Source organism: Calliphora vicina, chromosome 4 (genome assembly GCF_958450345.1).
Source record: "Calliphora vicina chromosome 4, idCalVici1.1, whole genome shotgun sequence".
Taxonomy (NCBI): Eukaryota; Metazoa; Arthropoda; class Insecta; order Diptera; family Calliphoridae; genus Calliphora; species Calliphora vicina.
The window spans coordinates 15514322-15530000 of record NC_088783.1 but is presented as its reverse complement, the minus strand read 5'-3'; the positions used below and the strand labels follow the sequence as shown (position 1 = coordinate 15530000).

Sequence of the window (15679 nt, the reverse complement as noted above, 5' to 3'; positions counted from 1 at the left end):
GGAATTAAAACAAGTAAGAGGGCTATATTAGGCTGTGCCGAATCTTATATAAAAAAAAATTAAATATATTTAGGTAAACAAAATATATATTTTTCCAAAGTTGCTTTTTTAAATTTTTGGAAAAAAAAATTTTATTAAATTTTTTTTTTATTTTTTAATTTTTTTTTTTATTATTTAGTAAAAAAAATACTTTTGGTGAAAAAAAAAATCGGTTTAAAAAATATTTTTTCCGATTTTTACCCATTTTGAGTCGTTGCAAAGGTCTTTGAAATATCTATCTAGAGATATCCATATTGACTACACTAATGACTTAGTAATCCAGATATAGATCAAAAATAGGTCAAAAATCGAGGTTGTCCTGGTTTTTTCATTATATCTCAGCCATTTGTTGACCGATTTTAAATAGCAACCGAGCCGGAAGAATGCCGGAGATATTGATGTATGAATCGTGTATGTAAGTTATTTACGGGCTTCGGAAAGTTGATTTCAACAGACAGACAGACGGACATGGCTTAATCGACTCCGCTATCTATAAGGATACATAATAACGGAATGAAAAACTTATATATACCCTTCACACGAAGGTGAAGGGTATAAAAAGTATATTTAAGACGTTTGCTATTAAAAACAATTTAAATTTTATGTTGGTTCCCATTAGGATTCGAACCCAGGACTTTTGCGTTCTAAGTTTAAACTCTAGCCACTATACTATAGCAAGCATTGCTATATTAACAAAATAAAGTATTTCAAAAGCAAAACAATACTTTGTACTGGCATGATCAGTCTATCCATTTATTAAAAAGGAAATAGCTCAAATGTTTCATTAATAGTTTATCGCAAGGAACAAAAAAATATTCTTTTAACCCCCATTATCACAATGTTTAGTTATGTTTTAACCTAAAGTTATAATGACAATAAACAGACAGTATACAAATGTTTGCGTTTTTGATTAGTTTCGAGCTAAAAATAAATTTTTCACATTTTGAGCGAACTAGTATGATACAAGTTGGCATCACTGCGAAATACCGTATTTTATTTCCTTTTACTATGTTGCCAGATTTTACGATTAATCGTCATTTTGACAGATGTTTAGACTCAAAACTCTTGCATGTCTCTAATAACAAAAAAGGAAATTTATAAAAAACTAATGTTTATGTAAAAACTCTAACCTCTTTTAATCTTACATTCCATATTAAACAACAAATTTAAAGCTGATTGCTCTAAAACGTATAGGTATTAATTGTGCTTTATTTTATTATTTCATAATTTCCATTCAAATGATTTTCCCATTCATAGAGACTTTTTTTTTGTATTTTCACCGCCAATAACTGTTCAATTACATCTTGTTAAACAATGCAATTATTCAGTTATTTGAAACCTTTTTTTTGCAGTATTATTTTTTTGTTTAGTTTTTTATTACAATTTTGTGGTTTTAAGTATTGTATTAAATAAAATAATACTCGTACAGAAATCATCATCATAAATACATTTTATTGTAATCATAATCATAATAATAACAGCAGTAACAGGCAGCTATAGTTTATTGTTCCAAAAGAAAAAAATGTTAGAAAACAATTACCCATAAATTGTGTTTGGATTTTGTCATAAATTTCAATTCATTATATAATTCAAATAAATTTGCAAATGAATTTATGTGCCAAACGGCATTTCCATTGATTTACAAAATTAAACTCTTTCTACTACTGGCTGGTAGCTGGGTAATACTGATGGCAAACAATGAAAAGGAAAGTTAGACAACACTAATATGTTGTGTTTGTTACTGAAAGGGTTGTTAGTTTAACGTACGTACATTTAAGCAGCAATGTCAATTTGTAAATACCGTTACAATTATCATATTTTAACACATTCTAACCTTTTTGTAAAATACTTAGTTGTGGTATGGAGGCATTAAATATTTCCCCATAATACTTTTGGAAAATTGCATTGGTGTTAAAATTTGTGGGCAAAGCTGGCTGGCTGTGACTGCCTGTTTTTAGAGATTATGAGCAATAATTAGTTTTATTTTTCTTTTTTGGGGTAAAAGTAGTAATTTGTAAAGAAAATACTATTAGAGTGGCTTAAAAACTATTATGTGGCCAACTATGTTTGATAAGCATCTTCCGGCTGAGTGCTGGAAATGCAATTATGAAGTTTTGAATAAATAAATATTCATTTATTTTCAAAAAAAAAAATCAAAAATTACTTTGTTGGTAGGAAACATATTTATGCAGTGTGTCTGGTCAATGCGGTTTAGAAATTAGCAGGGTTTTGAACAAGAGATGTTAAATATAAATACATACATTATTTTTACACTTTGAAATATTACCTCTAATAAAGTCTATAGTTTAATTTATAATTAATATTAGGTTAGAATGTTTGTATTTCAGAAATATATTGCTTTGTTGTAATATAATTCTATATTATTTATATAAAAAAACTTTACATCACTTCTTTTCACACCCTATAATAGCGAGTTTTTTCAATTAAATTTTCAATTCTGTCACAAATTTGCAATTTAGAAAGTGCCACTGTATGTAACAGCTCATGTTTGTGTGCAGAAATGTGTGCAACAGACTCTTCATAAAAATTCAATCAAATCAATTTATGCAAATTGAATGTGTTATTGAAAACCGCGTGTAATATTACTACTACTACTAGTTGCTGCTAGCTTGTTGTTTGGCCACTCATTGCCTTATAAATGAATGGATGAGTTGAAATTGTTTGTTCTCTGCGGCCATTCATACTAAACAATTTTTCAAAACTAGTATTTTGTTCTATTGATAAAAATTTAGTTTGTGTTGGTTTCGTTTTATTTGTGACAAAATGTAATGAATTGTTAGAAATTGTAATTTATGTATGACCATTTAATAATTTGCATATTATAAACTAGTTAAAAAATATAAATTTTTGGTGAATATATGTAAAAAGATGGTTGGATACTCAATTTAAAGCAAAATATTAAATTTGTTTGTTTATGGAGATTTTACGCGTTTTGTTTAAAGAAAAATTGGCAACATTTTTATGAGCTTTGTTGCCACATTAATCTCATGTTGATGTTGCCACACATGTTATAATCTGTGGTTGCCATATTGAAATCCGTAAATTGTGAATTTATCATCATTTATGTATCGAATTTAATAAAATATGGCTTATTTTATTCATAATATACATATCTAACTTTATTTTCGATTTTTTATGAATTTTGGATGAACATTCGCCAAATTTTCTGAATATCTCCGAAACTAATTGCCTGTTCCACGATGTCGAAAGAGAAATGAGTCCAAAATTTTTGTGAAAATTGTATGAAAAACACTCAGATTTTAAAATTCTTTCGAATAGTTTTCATACAAATTTGTTCGAATCATTTTTCTTTCGACATCGTGAAACAGGCCTTAAGTGTTTACCAGAGTCAATTCAAGTAATTTATAGGCATAGAATTTCATTATATCATAGCTGAAAAAAAAATAAAAAAAAATGTCTGCCGTGTAATATAAAACTGCACAAAAAATGCTACAATTTAGCTTATAATCTTAATTTTCTTAAGTAATTAATATTTTTAATGGTATATTTACTATTTTATATTCAAAAGTACCACGATTCATTTGATAATTTGAAACCAATTTCAATATTTCATTTCTAAATTCCTATAGAGTTAGAATATTTAGCTGTTCAATATAAATTTGTGTATAACAGAATTTTCTATTGCCAAGTTTATACTTAATTATAGTTGTATTAAATAATAATTTTACTTATTTATAAATAAAAACAATTTAAATGTTTAATAAAAAATTAAATAAAAAAAAACTCTCGCTTTGCCCTCTGTGAGGTTTGAACTCACGACCCCTGGTTTACGAGACCAGTGCTCTACCACTGAGCTAAAAGGGCGCCAAAGGCCACTGGACAAAAAACACATTCTTTTGTTTAACAGTGTTTTCTATAGAAAATCTTGTGTTTAACTGTATTTTCTATGGAAAATTTTGTGTATAATTGTATTTTCTATAGAAAATCTTGTATATAACTGTATTTTCTATAGAAAATCTTGTGTATAGCTGTATTTTCTATAGAAAATCTTGTGTATAGCTGGATTTTCTATAGAAAATCTTGTGTATAGCTGGATTTTCTATAGAAAATCTTGTGAATTACAGTATTTTCTATAGAAAATCTTATTTATAACAGTGTATAACAGTAGTTTCTATAGAAAATCTTGTGTATAACAGTCCTATCTATAAAAAATCTTGTGTATAACAGTATTTTCTATAGCAAATCTTGTTTATTTTATATAGAAAATCTTATTTATAACAGTGTATAACAGTATTTTCTATAGAAAATCTTGTATATAACAGTATTTTCTATAGCAAATCTTATGTATAACATCATTTTCTATAGAAAATTTTTGTTTAAACTTATTTTCTATACCTTTTTCTATTTCCTTTGTATAACAGTATTTTGCATAAAAAAGGGAATTTAAATTTATTTATAAATTTATTCTGAATTATTTGTATTTAAAAATAATTTTACTTATTTATAAATTAAAACAATTTAAATACATATTTAAAAAAATAAATAAACAAAAAAAAAATTCCGATTTGCCCTCTGTGAGGTTTGAACTCACGACCCCTGGTTTACGAGACCAGTGCTCTACCACTGAGCTAAAAGGGCGCCAAAGGCCGCTGGACAAAAATCAAATAAAAGTATGTGACCATAGAACGTCATCAAAAATATCTACTCAAAACTATAAGAATTATGTTCTAACAAAAGTTCTTTCTTTTTGTTTGCCTAATCATTTATGTTGTTGCTTATTTTTTATGGCAGAATATCGTTTTTCTTTTTTTAGGTTTATTTTTAGCAACACAAAAACAATTTTTATTTATTTTCAAGTACTTGTTGGCTTTCTCTTTTGTTGTTGTTGCTATTTAAACAGTATAGGTTTTGTTGTTGTTGAGTGTGTGTTTTCATAATTCTAAAAATAGACATATTTGCTTACTCACTTTAGCCTTGCATTTGTTTTGCTTACTCTCTCTCTCTTAAAGGGAGCATGCCTTATAGAATTAGTTGACTCATTTTATAAGTATTGTATTGTTGTTGTTTATTTCCTTTCTTTTTTATATGTGTTCTTGGTGGTGTTTTTGTTGTTTTTATGGCTTGTTGTTGTTGTGTGATATTGATAAACAGAATTAGCCAGCCGTGAAAATACCGGCTCGTTGGTCTAGGGGTATGATTCTCGCTTCGGGTGCGAGAGGTCCCGGGTTCAATTCCCGGACGAGCCCAAGTTGTGTGGAATGCTCAATTCCGCAGTTATCTTTTTTAGTAAAACTTTCTTTAATGAAAATATGAATTTTAAATAATAAAAAAATAAAAAATAAATTTGTACAGGCAAATTTTTTGAGAATTTTTCTTTTATAAACATTTGATAAAATTTAAAATTGATTATGATTATGGGGGTCAGTCTTTTAATAGTTTTCATCAGATTTTATTGCTTAAAAATAAAAATTTTTGTCAACCCTTTTTATATCGTGCCAGTGTAATTTTCAACTCTACTGAGACTTAAAATTTGAATTGTTTTTTTTAGTCTTAAAGTTGTTCTTTTTGTTACATAAAGTAACAACTGATGCTTACAGCTAATAATTCATTTATTTTTATAAAGGATCGTTTATTTTTTTTCTCCTTTTTTATTTTCTTCCTAAAGTTTTTTTTTTTTGTTGGTGGCTGCGATTTGTTTCAATGTTTTTATGTTAGTTTTAACTACTAACCCCTGATGTTGTTTACAGTGAGTGGTTGGTTGCTTGGTCATACACGTCTTTATCCTTTTTGCTAGATTTTTTCAATATTTTTTTTCAAGTAAATGTTATGTAAAAGTTTGGCCAAACGTTTGGCTAGTCGTTTATGTTTACGAGATATTGTTTGTTACTAGTTTTCTTTGTAAGAAGGAAGAAAAAGTTTTTACATTTTTCATTATTTTGCATTTACGTGATGTTTCATTATCATTTAAAACAGATTTGTAAGAGTTTTCTTTAGCTTAGTTTTAATTAAAACTAATAATTAAAAAAAAAAAAAAAAAACTTTTTTAAACATTTCTAGTTATTATTTTTGTATAAAAATATATATATTTTTTTAAATTTTACTTAATTTGCTCAAAATCATTAAAAATTATTTTACAGCAAGAATCGCCAATATCTTATTTAATTAATGTGGCATTGCTTAAAATTGTTCTCTAGTTGTTGACGTCAAAAAAGTGCTACCAAGTTTTGTTTTACATTAGAGCTGCCATATTTGATACTGAATATGGGAAAAACTAAACAATTAACAAGCTAATGATAAAAAAACTTAATTTGAACCCCTTAGGCAAATTAAAACTATACAATTATAGCAGATATTAAAGCAAACTAGATATAAATATATATTTTTCTTAATAAATCTGGAGAAGTACCCTAAATTGATATTCCGGCTTGAAATTTTGCAGTTTTCTCTACCACAAATAATTCAGTACATTTAGATTTCAAATTTAATTTAATTCATAGGATTTTTAAAAGTAATATTTGTTCAATAAAACTAATTTTCCAAATCTCTTTCTCTCCCATTTCAGATGATGACTATGGATATAACAAAAACCGAACCCAATGTGGGTCCAAATAATTTACAAAATTCCACCAGCAACAATACAAACAACGCCAATGGCAGTAGTATAACAGCGGCGGCCAATAATAACAACAACAATGGCAGCCAATTATGTGCCGGCTGTGGCAAACACATTCAGGATCGTTATTTATTAAGAGCTTTGGATATGCTGTGGCATGAGGATTGTCTTAAATGTGGCTGTTGTGACTGCCGCCTGGGTGAGGTGGGCTCAACGCTGTACACTAAAGGCAATCTAATGCTATGCAAAAGAGATTATTTAAGGTAAATTAAGTACCTATATTTTGTAAAACAAAAATATTTATTTGAAATATTAATGTAACTATAAAATATTAATATATTTATTTATTTTTTGTTATTTTTATTTTATAGGCTATTTGGTAATACAGGTTATTGTGCTGCTTGCAGTAAAGTCATTCCGGCATTTGAAATGGTTATGCGTGCCCGCACAAATGTCTATCATTTAGAATGTTTTGCCTGTCAACAATGTAATCACAGGTAAGAATTCAATAAATTTTGTAAATAATTTGTATTTTGTTAGCAATAATTGTACCCTAGCAGACAATTATTGTTAAGTTATTGTATTGCTAAAATACGCTAATATTCTAAACAAATCATGTTTTATGTATTTTTATGGCCTATAAGCAACAAGCTTTTCTTCTTTATTGTTCTTTTGTGTCAAAAAGGGTTTTAGACATTTCTTTATTTACCAAAAGTTACAGAAAAAATCATTTTACAATCTCTTACTTACTTTGTTACATTTTGGGTTAATACCCCAAACGACACTTTAAATAAAAATTTTATTGGTTTATTCTATATTTTTTCATTTGCCCCTTCATATGCTGTGGAGTGCCCAGCCAAAATACATAAAATGTTAGCAATTGGCATCACTTTTATATTTACTTTGTTTACATATTTGTTTTTGTTGTTTTTAGTTAAGAAAACCCGTTATTTGCTGCTCTTTCCCACCCTTTGTTGTTGTAAATTTGGGTATTGGGAATTTTGTTAGTTTTTTGTTTTAAAAAGGGTGTGAATTATAAGAAAGTACATTTTTATTAATGTTAAAGGATTATAAATTTATTTTTATGTGTATTTAAGATTCTTAACTGAATCTCTAGGTGTTTTTTTTAAATATTTCAACAATAAAACAATTGTAATGGTAACTTTAGTGTTATTGTTGTTATAACAGCTAAAACTATACACTTTTCTAATACGAGGATTCTGCATTGTGGTCTAGGCAAAGGTATTGTGGAACTTCTACTAGTTTAATCCATAAATCCATTGGAAGAAGTGAAGTTGAATATGTGGGTGATTTTATGCCCTGAGCTAGGTAAAAATTGGGGACGGAAGGATTTATGGAGGACCAGAAGGCATTTTGTTTTTCTGGGCAGGTTCTCTGTGTCTGCTATGGCGACCTCCAATTCCGGGATTCATGCGGTATCTTGCCACCGCGTCTCTATGAATGTTATTCAAAGCTGAGGTATATGCACTCCAATCCAAAAGATCTTGTAAATACCTCTGTATGTTCTCCTCGAATACACAAATAACCTTCCTGTATACACGAATATTTTTCCAGACAGGAATGTCCCCAACTGTATGATGTTGAAACTAGAAACTCCCAGGAGGAAGTCTTGTCAGACCTGTGAGATCTGAGTGGAACTGGCGGTTAATGTGGTGATACTGTGTATTTGGTGACGAGCTGGTGGTATGTAAAAGGTAAACTAGGGAAGGAGAAGAGCCACAATAGACAGGGTGGATATCGGTCTGTACTATTATTTCTCTTAAGAACCATTATAAGATACTTAACTGATCGATCCCCAAGGAATTTCAACATTATCTGTGTCCGAGGCAGGAAGTTTGTGAACTGCAGTTCATTTCAGGGTGCCTCATGAAAAGTCAGCAGTAGGCAAACAAGAATCAGAATCGGATATGGCATTACTGAACTGTAGACCACATATTGTTGTAGAGCCTAGTGACATTCAAACGTTTGATGAGAACAGGAGGAAAAAATGTGTAGATTATTTGAAGAACTGGAACTTGGATTCATAATCAAGTATCCTTCTTCGTTGGAATAGAGAGAAACTGTAGTGTGGACCATATATTTCCAAGATCAAATAATCTAAATATTTTTCCCTCCTGTTCTCATCAAACGTTTGAATGTCATTAGGCTCTACAGCAAATCTCGCTGCTTCTACTGGGAAATTCGCATAGTCGACCAGCACGAATGATGCGAGTGGTGACAGCTTCTCAGAACTTGCACTATGATTCGAGATCGTTCCGGAATTAATTGCGATCCTGTCATCCTTCTTCGTTGGGTTAGAGAGACACTGAACACATGTTGCCAACTCCTGAATCCAAGCTATAGTTTTTCAAATGATTTTAATCGTTTTACTGCTTGTCCTCATTCAGCGATTCAGTTTGATGATCCTAGAGTCATCAAGGTTGGTACTTCGGATGACATTACGCTCTACTCTAAGTCTCGCTGCTTAATCTGGGAAATTCGAATAGTCGAGCAGCTCGAATTATTATCTCCAAACTTCCTATGTAAAATATATATCTTTAGATCACTGACGATGTAATCGGTGAAATCATTAAAGCCGTACCAGACTACCTTCTTTTGGTTGATGTAATTAAGGCGTTCAGAGACGATGAAATCGTTAGCTCAATGTACACAAACCATTATGGACTGATCCTAGAGAAACTACTGCTCGCTGGTATGCATAATTGATCAGACCCGAACTCTTTGTAATAATATACTGTCATTATAGCAAATTGATTATAGAGTATTACTAAAAATTAAATTTTGTCTTTCAAACAGAAAAACATCTAGCCATATTTAAACAAATTGCCACTGACATTTAACAAACTCTTAAGCCAAATAAATTGAATATTTAAGTATAAACAACAACAAAAAACATCAGCTTTTCCATGACTTACAAAAGGATTTCAATTGTTATTTTTGACTATCATGATTTATGCATGTTGCTGCATGATTTTTTACAAATAACAAAAATAAATGCTCACAAAACTTTTAACTTTACAACAAAATCCAGGATATAAACTGCAACACAAACAATAATAAAAATACGAACAAAAAACATAGCAATGTTTATCTTTCAAAACCAAAAAAACAAAATTTTACTCTGTATAAAACATTTTAAAACTCTTGGAAAAAAGTTAATATGAGCAGCAGCACCTGTGCCTTATGGGGAAATTGATAGTAGTAAAAAGTAGCTAAAAAATCTACATAGTTCTATTGACAGAAAATCCCCAAAAAAAAATAAGAAAAAATACAAAAGATCAACAATTCAGGACAACAATACCACCAAATAAATACTGTAAATAAACATGGGTTTGGGAGGGGAGGTTAAGAGCTGAAAAAAGGAAATATTTTTGCGTAAAATGTGGTGTAAAACAAGAGACCAACCACATGTAAAAATTGCTTTGCGGCATACAAAATGCGGGTGCTTCCGTTTTACTTCAACTGCTACTGCTTGCCAACTTCACTTGTAACACTTTTTTTAACTGGCAACGCGGTAGACAAAAACAGTTACAGAAATTTCCTATCAACACTTGCTACTTGCCTTCGATATCAATGACGGAGATGCTGATGATGATGATGTTGACGATGACGTTGACGACAAGGGACAACATCAACAGGAAATTATGCAAAACTCCACAAAACGACAGAAATTGCTAATAAAAAAAGAAACAATAAAATAATGAAAAAATACGGGTCTGTTGCTTATAACCAATTTTTCTTTCTTTTTTGCTATTTTTGCCTACAGTTGACAGTGGAAATAATAAACACAAACGTCACATTTCCGCTCGACATATTTCAATATACACCATCATACATATTTTCACTCAAACATATAAATCATTTAGTCCTGCTAGCCATTCAGTTTAAAAATCTGCAGACTTATGACAGGACGAATAAAAAAAATTCCACTCTCTTTCCCCTGCTAGGTGAACACATGTAAGCCTGAATGAGTTTTTGGCAATTGAATTAATTTTTTAAAAATTGATTAGTTCAACAATACAATGAACGCCATATTTATTTGCATTTTCAATATGAAAAATTCACGGTTTTTTATTTTTATACATATTGGTTAGCTTAAGGCCACCAGATAGGTCCCAATATCCAGCTGAAGTTTCCATTATATTTGGGCAATTCCTTTGGTTTTATTTTTGCCGCTTTTTTTTCAATATTGCCACAAACAATATCTTATACAATATGCATGCATATTAAATGCAGTTAAAAATGCATTTTTAATTAGTTCTTTGCATGGAATATTGTACAATTTTTTTTAAAAGAATAATAATAAAATGAAATTTTGTAACATTTCGTTTTACATGCAACAGAAAGCTTATGTAAATATAAAGGATTTAAGGTTGAAAGTCAGTTAACAAATATAAATTGGGAGGAATTTTAAGTTTAAAAATCTATTAATTTAATAGTTAAGTCAAGGATTAAGATAAACAAAGTAAAGCACAAGTTTAATTAAAATTTCATTTTTATTAAATGTTTATTTTAATAAGAATTTGAAACTTAAAAGGAGTATAAACAAAATTTCATAATTGAAATGCTCTAATAACAGTGAGGTGATATGAGCGGTATTTCCAACATTCATTTACTAACAATTTTAATTACTACTCCATTTAATTCTTCGACAAAGGAGGAAGTATAAACAAGGCATCGGACCTTACGCTTTCCAAATTTGTTCAAACTTGGAACACAGTTTCTTGATGGTTATACAGAATTTGTATCTTAACGAGGTTCATTAAAATTTTATATAAGAATGGTGTAAAATCGCTTAATTTCAATTGTATTTAACTTTGTAATCGCTTATCCAATTTTTACAATATTGGTCTCATAGTAATGCTTAGTGCTGGCTCACACACGCCACGTTTTCATGATTTTGCAGACGAGAGAGGAGAGGAGATGGGAAAGATTATCCTCCATTTCTTCTTCTCTCTTCTATAAACTCAAGACTTGCTCAAGTAAACTTGACGTGTGTGAACCTAGTCTCAATATATATATATATATAGGGTATGGACGGGGTACGCTCTGGACTATAAAGCGGGTGAGGCAAAACTTCCCAACCACTTCATTCCAAATACTTTTTAACAGGTATTGCAACATGTGGACGATATGAACAAATTAATATTGTATTTGTAACAATTTTGTTATACTACAATAACTGTCACTAACTTGAGATTTAAAATTTCGTTAATGATGCCCACATCTATCCTAAAATTTACCCTATTTCTATACCAGATACATTTTTGTCATGATAAACGTCAAAATTGTTGTCAATATAAAAAATTATCAGCTGTAGTGGTCATTTATTAGTATTATTGCTTCGTTATGATAAAATTGTTAGTGCTTTTGCTCAGACAACTTTGTCTTGACAACAAACGTCATTAATTGTTACGATAAATATTTGTCAAGTATAGACAGGGGGTTACTGATTGATTAACTCTACTAAACGAAATAGTAGTGCTGACTACCCTAGTTTTCTAACAACTAAATAGGGAAACCCTAACTGCAGCGCCATTTTTTTACGTGCTCTTTACACTGCACCAAAAGAACTACAATGTTTGTTGTTGTTTTGTTTATCAAAACAAAGTTATGAATGAAAGAAAAATATGTAACTAAATGTGACATTTTTTTATGCCATGAACCTTCATCACAAACTGTCTCTGCTGCTGTTAACTTCCTTTTCAACATAAATCACAAATATGTAAATTTTTTCTCTGCATAAAAACAAAGAAGGTGGACATTTTTCTTGATGTGCTTGCTTGTTGGTATTTTTTACATGTTTTGTTTTTGTTTTAAAGTAAATTAAAAAATGTTACATTTTTTTTGATACAAATGCATTTGGTTGGAAAATCGAAGTGCTTCCGGCAGCCGGAAATTTAAGAATTTTTAAATACTGTTTTAAGGTTTTTTTTACTGATGTTTCATGTGTTTTTTTTTCTCTCTCTCTTTTACAGATTCTGTGTGGGTGACCGTTTCTATTTGTGTGAAAATAAGATTTTATGTGAATATGACTATGAGGAGCGTTTGGTATTCGCCTCCATGGCCAATCATCCCATGTTGAAACGTCATGCCAACTCAATTGCCCAGGATACGCCCAATGGCAATGCTGGCTCTAACAATGCCCAAAGCATGATGGGTGCCGGCGGCAATAGTCCTAGAACACCGGGCGATCACAATAACAATGGACCTCAGACTGGACCGGGCAGCAATTCACCCTTTGGCGCTGGGGCCGGAGCTCATATGAAGAATTCTTTGGGGGCCTCAAGCTAAAATACAACTATGCAAATGGCCAATTATCATAGAAGGCATTTTTGGTTGAACAGTGGTAATTACCAAAGAAAATTTTAAAGAAAACTGACGGCACTCTAAACAAGTGTGGCACCAAGCGAACGAAGATTAAGCCAAAATTATTATAAAATCTGAATATGTTAAAAATGGCTTCATTTTTTTTAAAAAACACTTGTAAAAAAAATGTGTTATTTTGTGATTCTTTAGTTGAAATATTCTTTGAATTATATATTTTTTTAAAACACTTTGGGACAATATTTTTATATTTTTTTAATTGTTTTAGTTGAATTCAATTAAAAACTAAAAAAACAAACAATTGTGCCAAAAAATACTTGAAGAAAAAAAAGAAAAACTTTCCAATTTTAAAGTCATCCCCCACCGATAATTTGTAAATTATTTTTATAATTTTTGTGTGTTTTTCTGTACAGTTTTTAAATGAAAAGTAATAATAATAAACTAATTATGTAAATTAAGTTTTGTTATATTCTGTTAAATATAAAATAAAAGACTTGTAAATGTTTATTTAAATTTTTAAGTTATTTTAGCAAAACAAACAACAATATTTTCTGATAATTTTATTAAGACAAAAACCACTGTAAATAGTTTGAATTTTTTTAAAGAAAACAATTTTAACAAAAAATTATTACTAACTGCGTTTGGCAGTAAAACATTTTTGCTCAAATATTTTTAAATCACTTTTTATTATTTTTTAATTTTTTGGTTCTTTTTTTAGAAAATTTGAAAATGTTCTTTGAATAAAAAAAACATTAGCTGTAAACTAAATATTATAAAATAAAATAAAACGATCTTATTGTTGATTATTTCTTAAGTTTAGTTTAGTACGAGGCTAATTTATATAATTTAAACTTTCTTAAACATTTAGTAATTGATTGATTGGCTGATTGATTGATGCTTGATTAAAATTGCACAGGGCGTCAAACATTTTGATCTGCGGTGTAACTTTTTGCATGCAATTTAGTTAAATGACATAATGGAGCAGAGCTTTATGCCTATGAATTACTTTTATTGAAATTAGAAGTCATTTATAGGCTGAGTTCTTCATTAATATTTGTATTGAAATTATGACTTATAAATCCTGTGCCGCAGAATCAGTGTTGCAAGCCTCAGTGTTATTGAATGTGTTAAGAAAGCGTGTATGTATGTTTGATAATAAACCCCCTATTTGTAACACAATTATTTAATTTTATACTCTCTGTTTTAAAATTTTTCTATCAGTACTATTTTATTTTTTCAAATAACCGTAAAAAATCATAAATAAATTTATTCAAAAACTAAATTGCTTAAATTAAGTTAAAAAATTACAAAAAATAAACCTACAAAATTTACTACATTTAAATATTAAAAAAAAGAATACAACAAATAAAAATATATACAAAAGTAAAAAAAGAACAACCAAAGTTATTAATATTAAATATTTATAAATATAAATGTATTAATAAATTTAACTTACATACACATACTTGTCAAATCAAAATATTGTATTACATTCTTACTATATAAATATTAAAAAACAATATAAATTAAAAACAAAAAAAATTATAAAAAATACAAAAAAAGAAAGAAAAATATTACTGAAACATGAAAAAAGGAAATGAAGAAGAAATTTAACATAAATAAAATTTAAACTAGAAAATTGAAAAAAATAAATGATTTTTGTTATTGTTATTTAAGAGTTATTTCAAAAAAGGTAAGTTTAAACTAGGCGAATTAAGTATTTCCAGCCTTGCACTGCTTTGTTTAGTGTGGCAATACCGTTAAAACGGAAAATTACATATGGCATCACATACAATGTGATACACAGAAAGAAATAATTGGTTTTATAAAAAATAAGCCAGATGAAGGAAGGAACATAAATTATTATTTGCTGATATATGGATCAAATAATGATTTTTATGCCAGTGAAAATCCAAAAAATCTTAAATCATCTTTAACTTTGTTAACACTCATGGAAACTAAAATATGTGGTCACTGATATTTCTGTATTAAAAGTGTTAATTTGTAAAAAACTTTGACTTTAATCTGTCATCACTTAAGATAACGTTTTTAGGTTACATCTTGATTTTTAAAAGTAATTAAACTAAAAAAAAATTTTATTTGTCAATATCTTTAAACTGCTACTTATGTATATACAAGGGTGGGTCAACAAGTCTTTTTAAATTTCCCGATTCTTAACCGAAAGGGCAATACTGTTCCTGTCCACGGTCAATTGACTCCTGTCAAAATTTGAAAAAGCTCCGTCATTTAGTTTGTGTTTGATAGCCATGGATAGCAGACTACCTCGTGCCTTGAGGAGAAATTGAAAAAAAGTCAATTACGTCTGAAATTCAGGATATGGGGTTGACCGATTGGAGATTTTACGTTTCTAGTCTATAAGGTATTTTTGTATCCATACACTAAATGAATTAAATACAATTGGTCAATTCACAAGGTCTCTCATATTGTCATAATATACTAATATTTCACAATGGTTTTTATTGTTTTTCAAGCTAAAAATGTCCTCAAATAATACATACTACTCTGTATGCCATGTTTATTGTGTTATCGTAACCAACCAGCAGAGACCTGCGCCGATTGCCTAAGAGTCGGTTAAGACGAGCTGCCGAGTCTTGATATATTAGGACATTATGGCAAAATGACATGATAAGAGACCTTGTGAACTGACCAATTGTATTTAATTCATTTATTGTATGG

The 15679-nt window shown here is 29.2% G+C and overlaps 1 protein-coding gene and 3 non-coding genes across 4 annotated transcripts in view; 2 read left to right on the top strand and 2 right to left on the bottom strand.

Annotated features, from left to right (window-relative positions):
- Positions 1 to 14635, top strand: part of Bx (Beadex) — a 94919-nt gene extending 80284 nt beyond the window's left edge. The window contains exons 3-5 of the mRNA XM_065510291.1: positions 6584 to 6897; positions 7006 to 7131; positions 12634 to 14635. Coding sequence (XP_065366363.1) covers positions 6584 to 6897; positions 7006 to 7131; positions 12634 to 12949 — 756 coding nt within the window. The 3' untranslated portion in view covers positions 12950 to 14635. The remainder of the gene's footprint in view (positions 1 to 6583; positions 6898 to 7005; positions 7132 to 12633) is intronic.
- On the bottom strand, positions 3814 to 3885 carry TRNAT-CGU (transfer RNA threonine (anticodon CGU)). The gene has a single exon. It is a non-coding gene; the product is annotated as a tRNA-Thr (tRNA).
- TRNAT-CGU (transfer RNA threonine (anticodon CGU)) lies at positions 4588 to 4659 on the bottom strand. Its single transcript has one exon. It is a non-coding gene; the product is annotated as a tRNA-Thr (tRNA).
- On the top strand, positions 5196 to 5267 carry TRNAP-CGG (transfer RNA proline (anticodon CGG)). Its single transcript has one exon. It is a non-coding gene; the product is annotated as a tRNA-Pro (tRNA).
- Positions 14636 to 15679: the final 1044 nt, after the last annotated feature.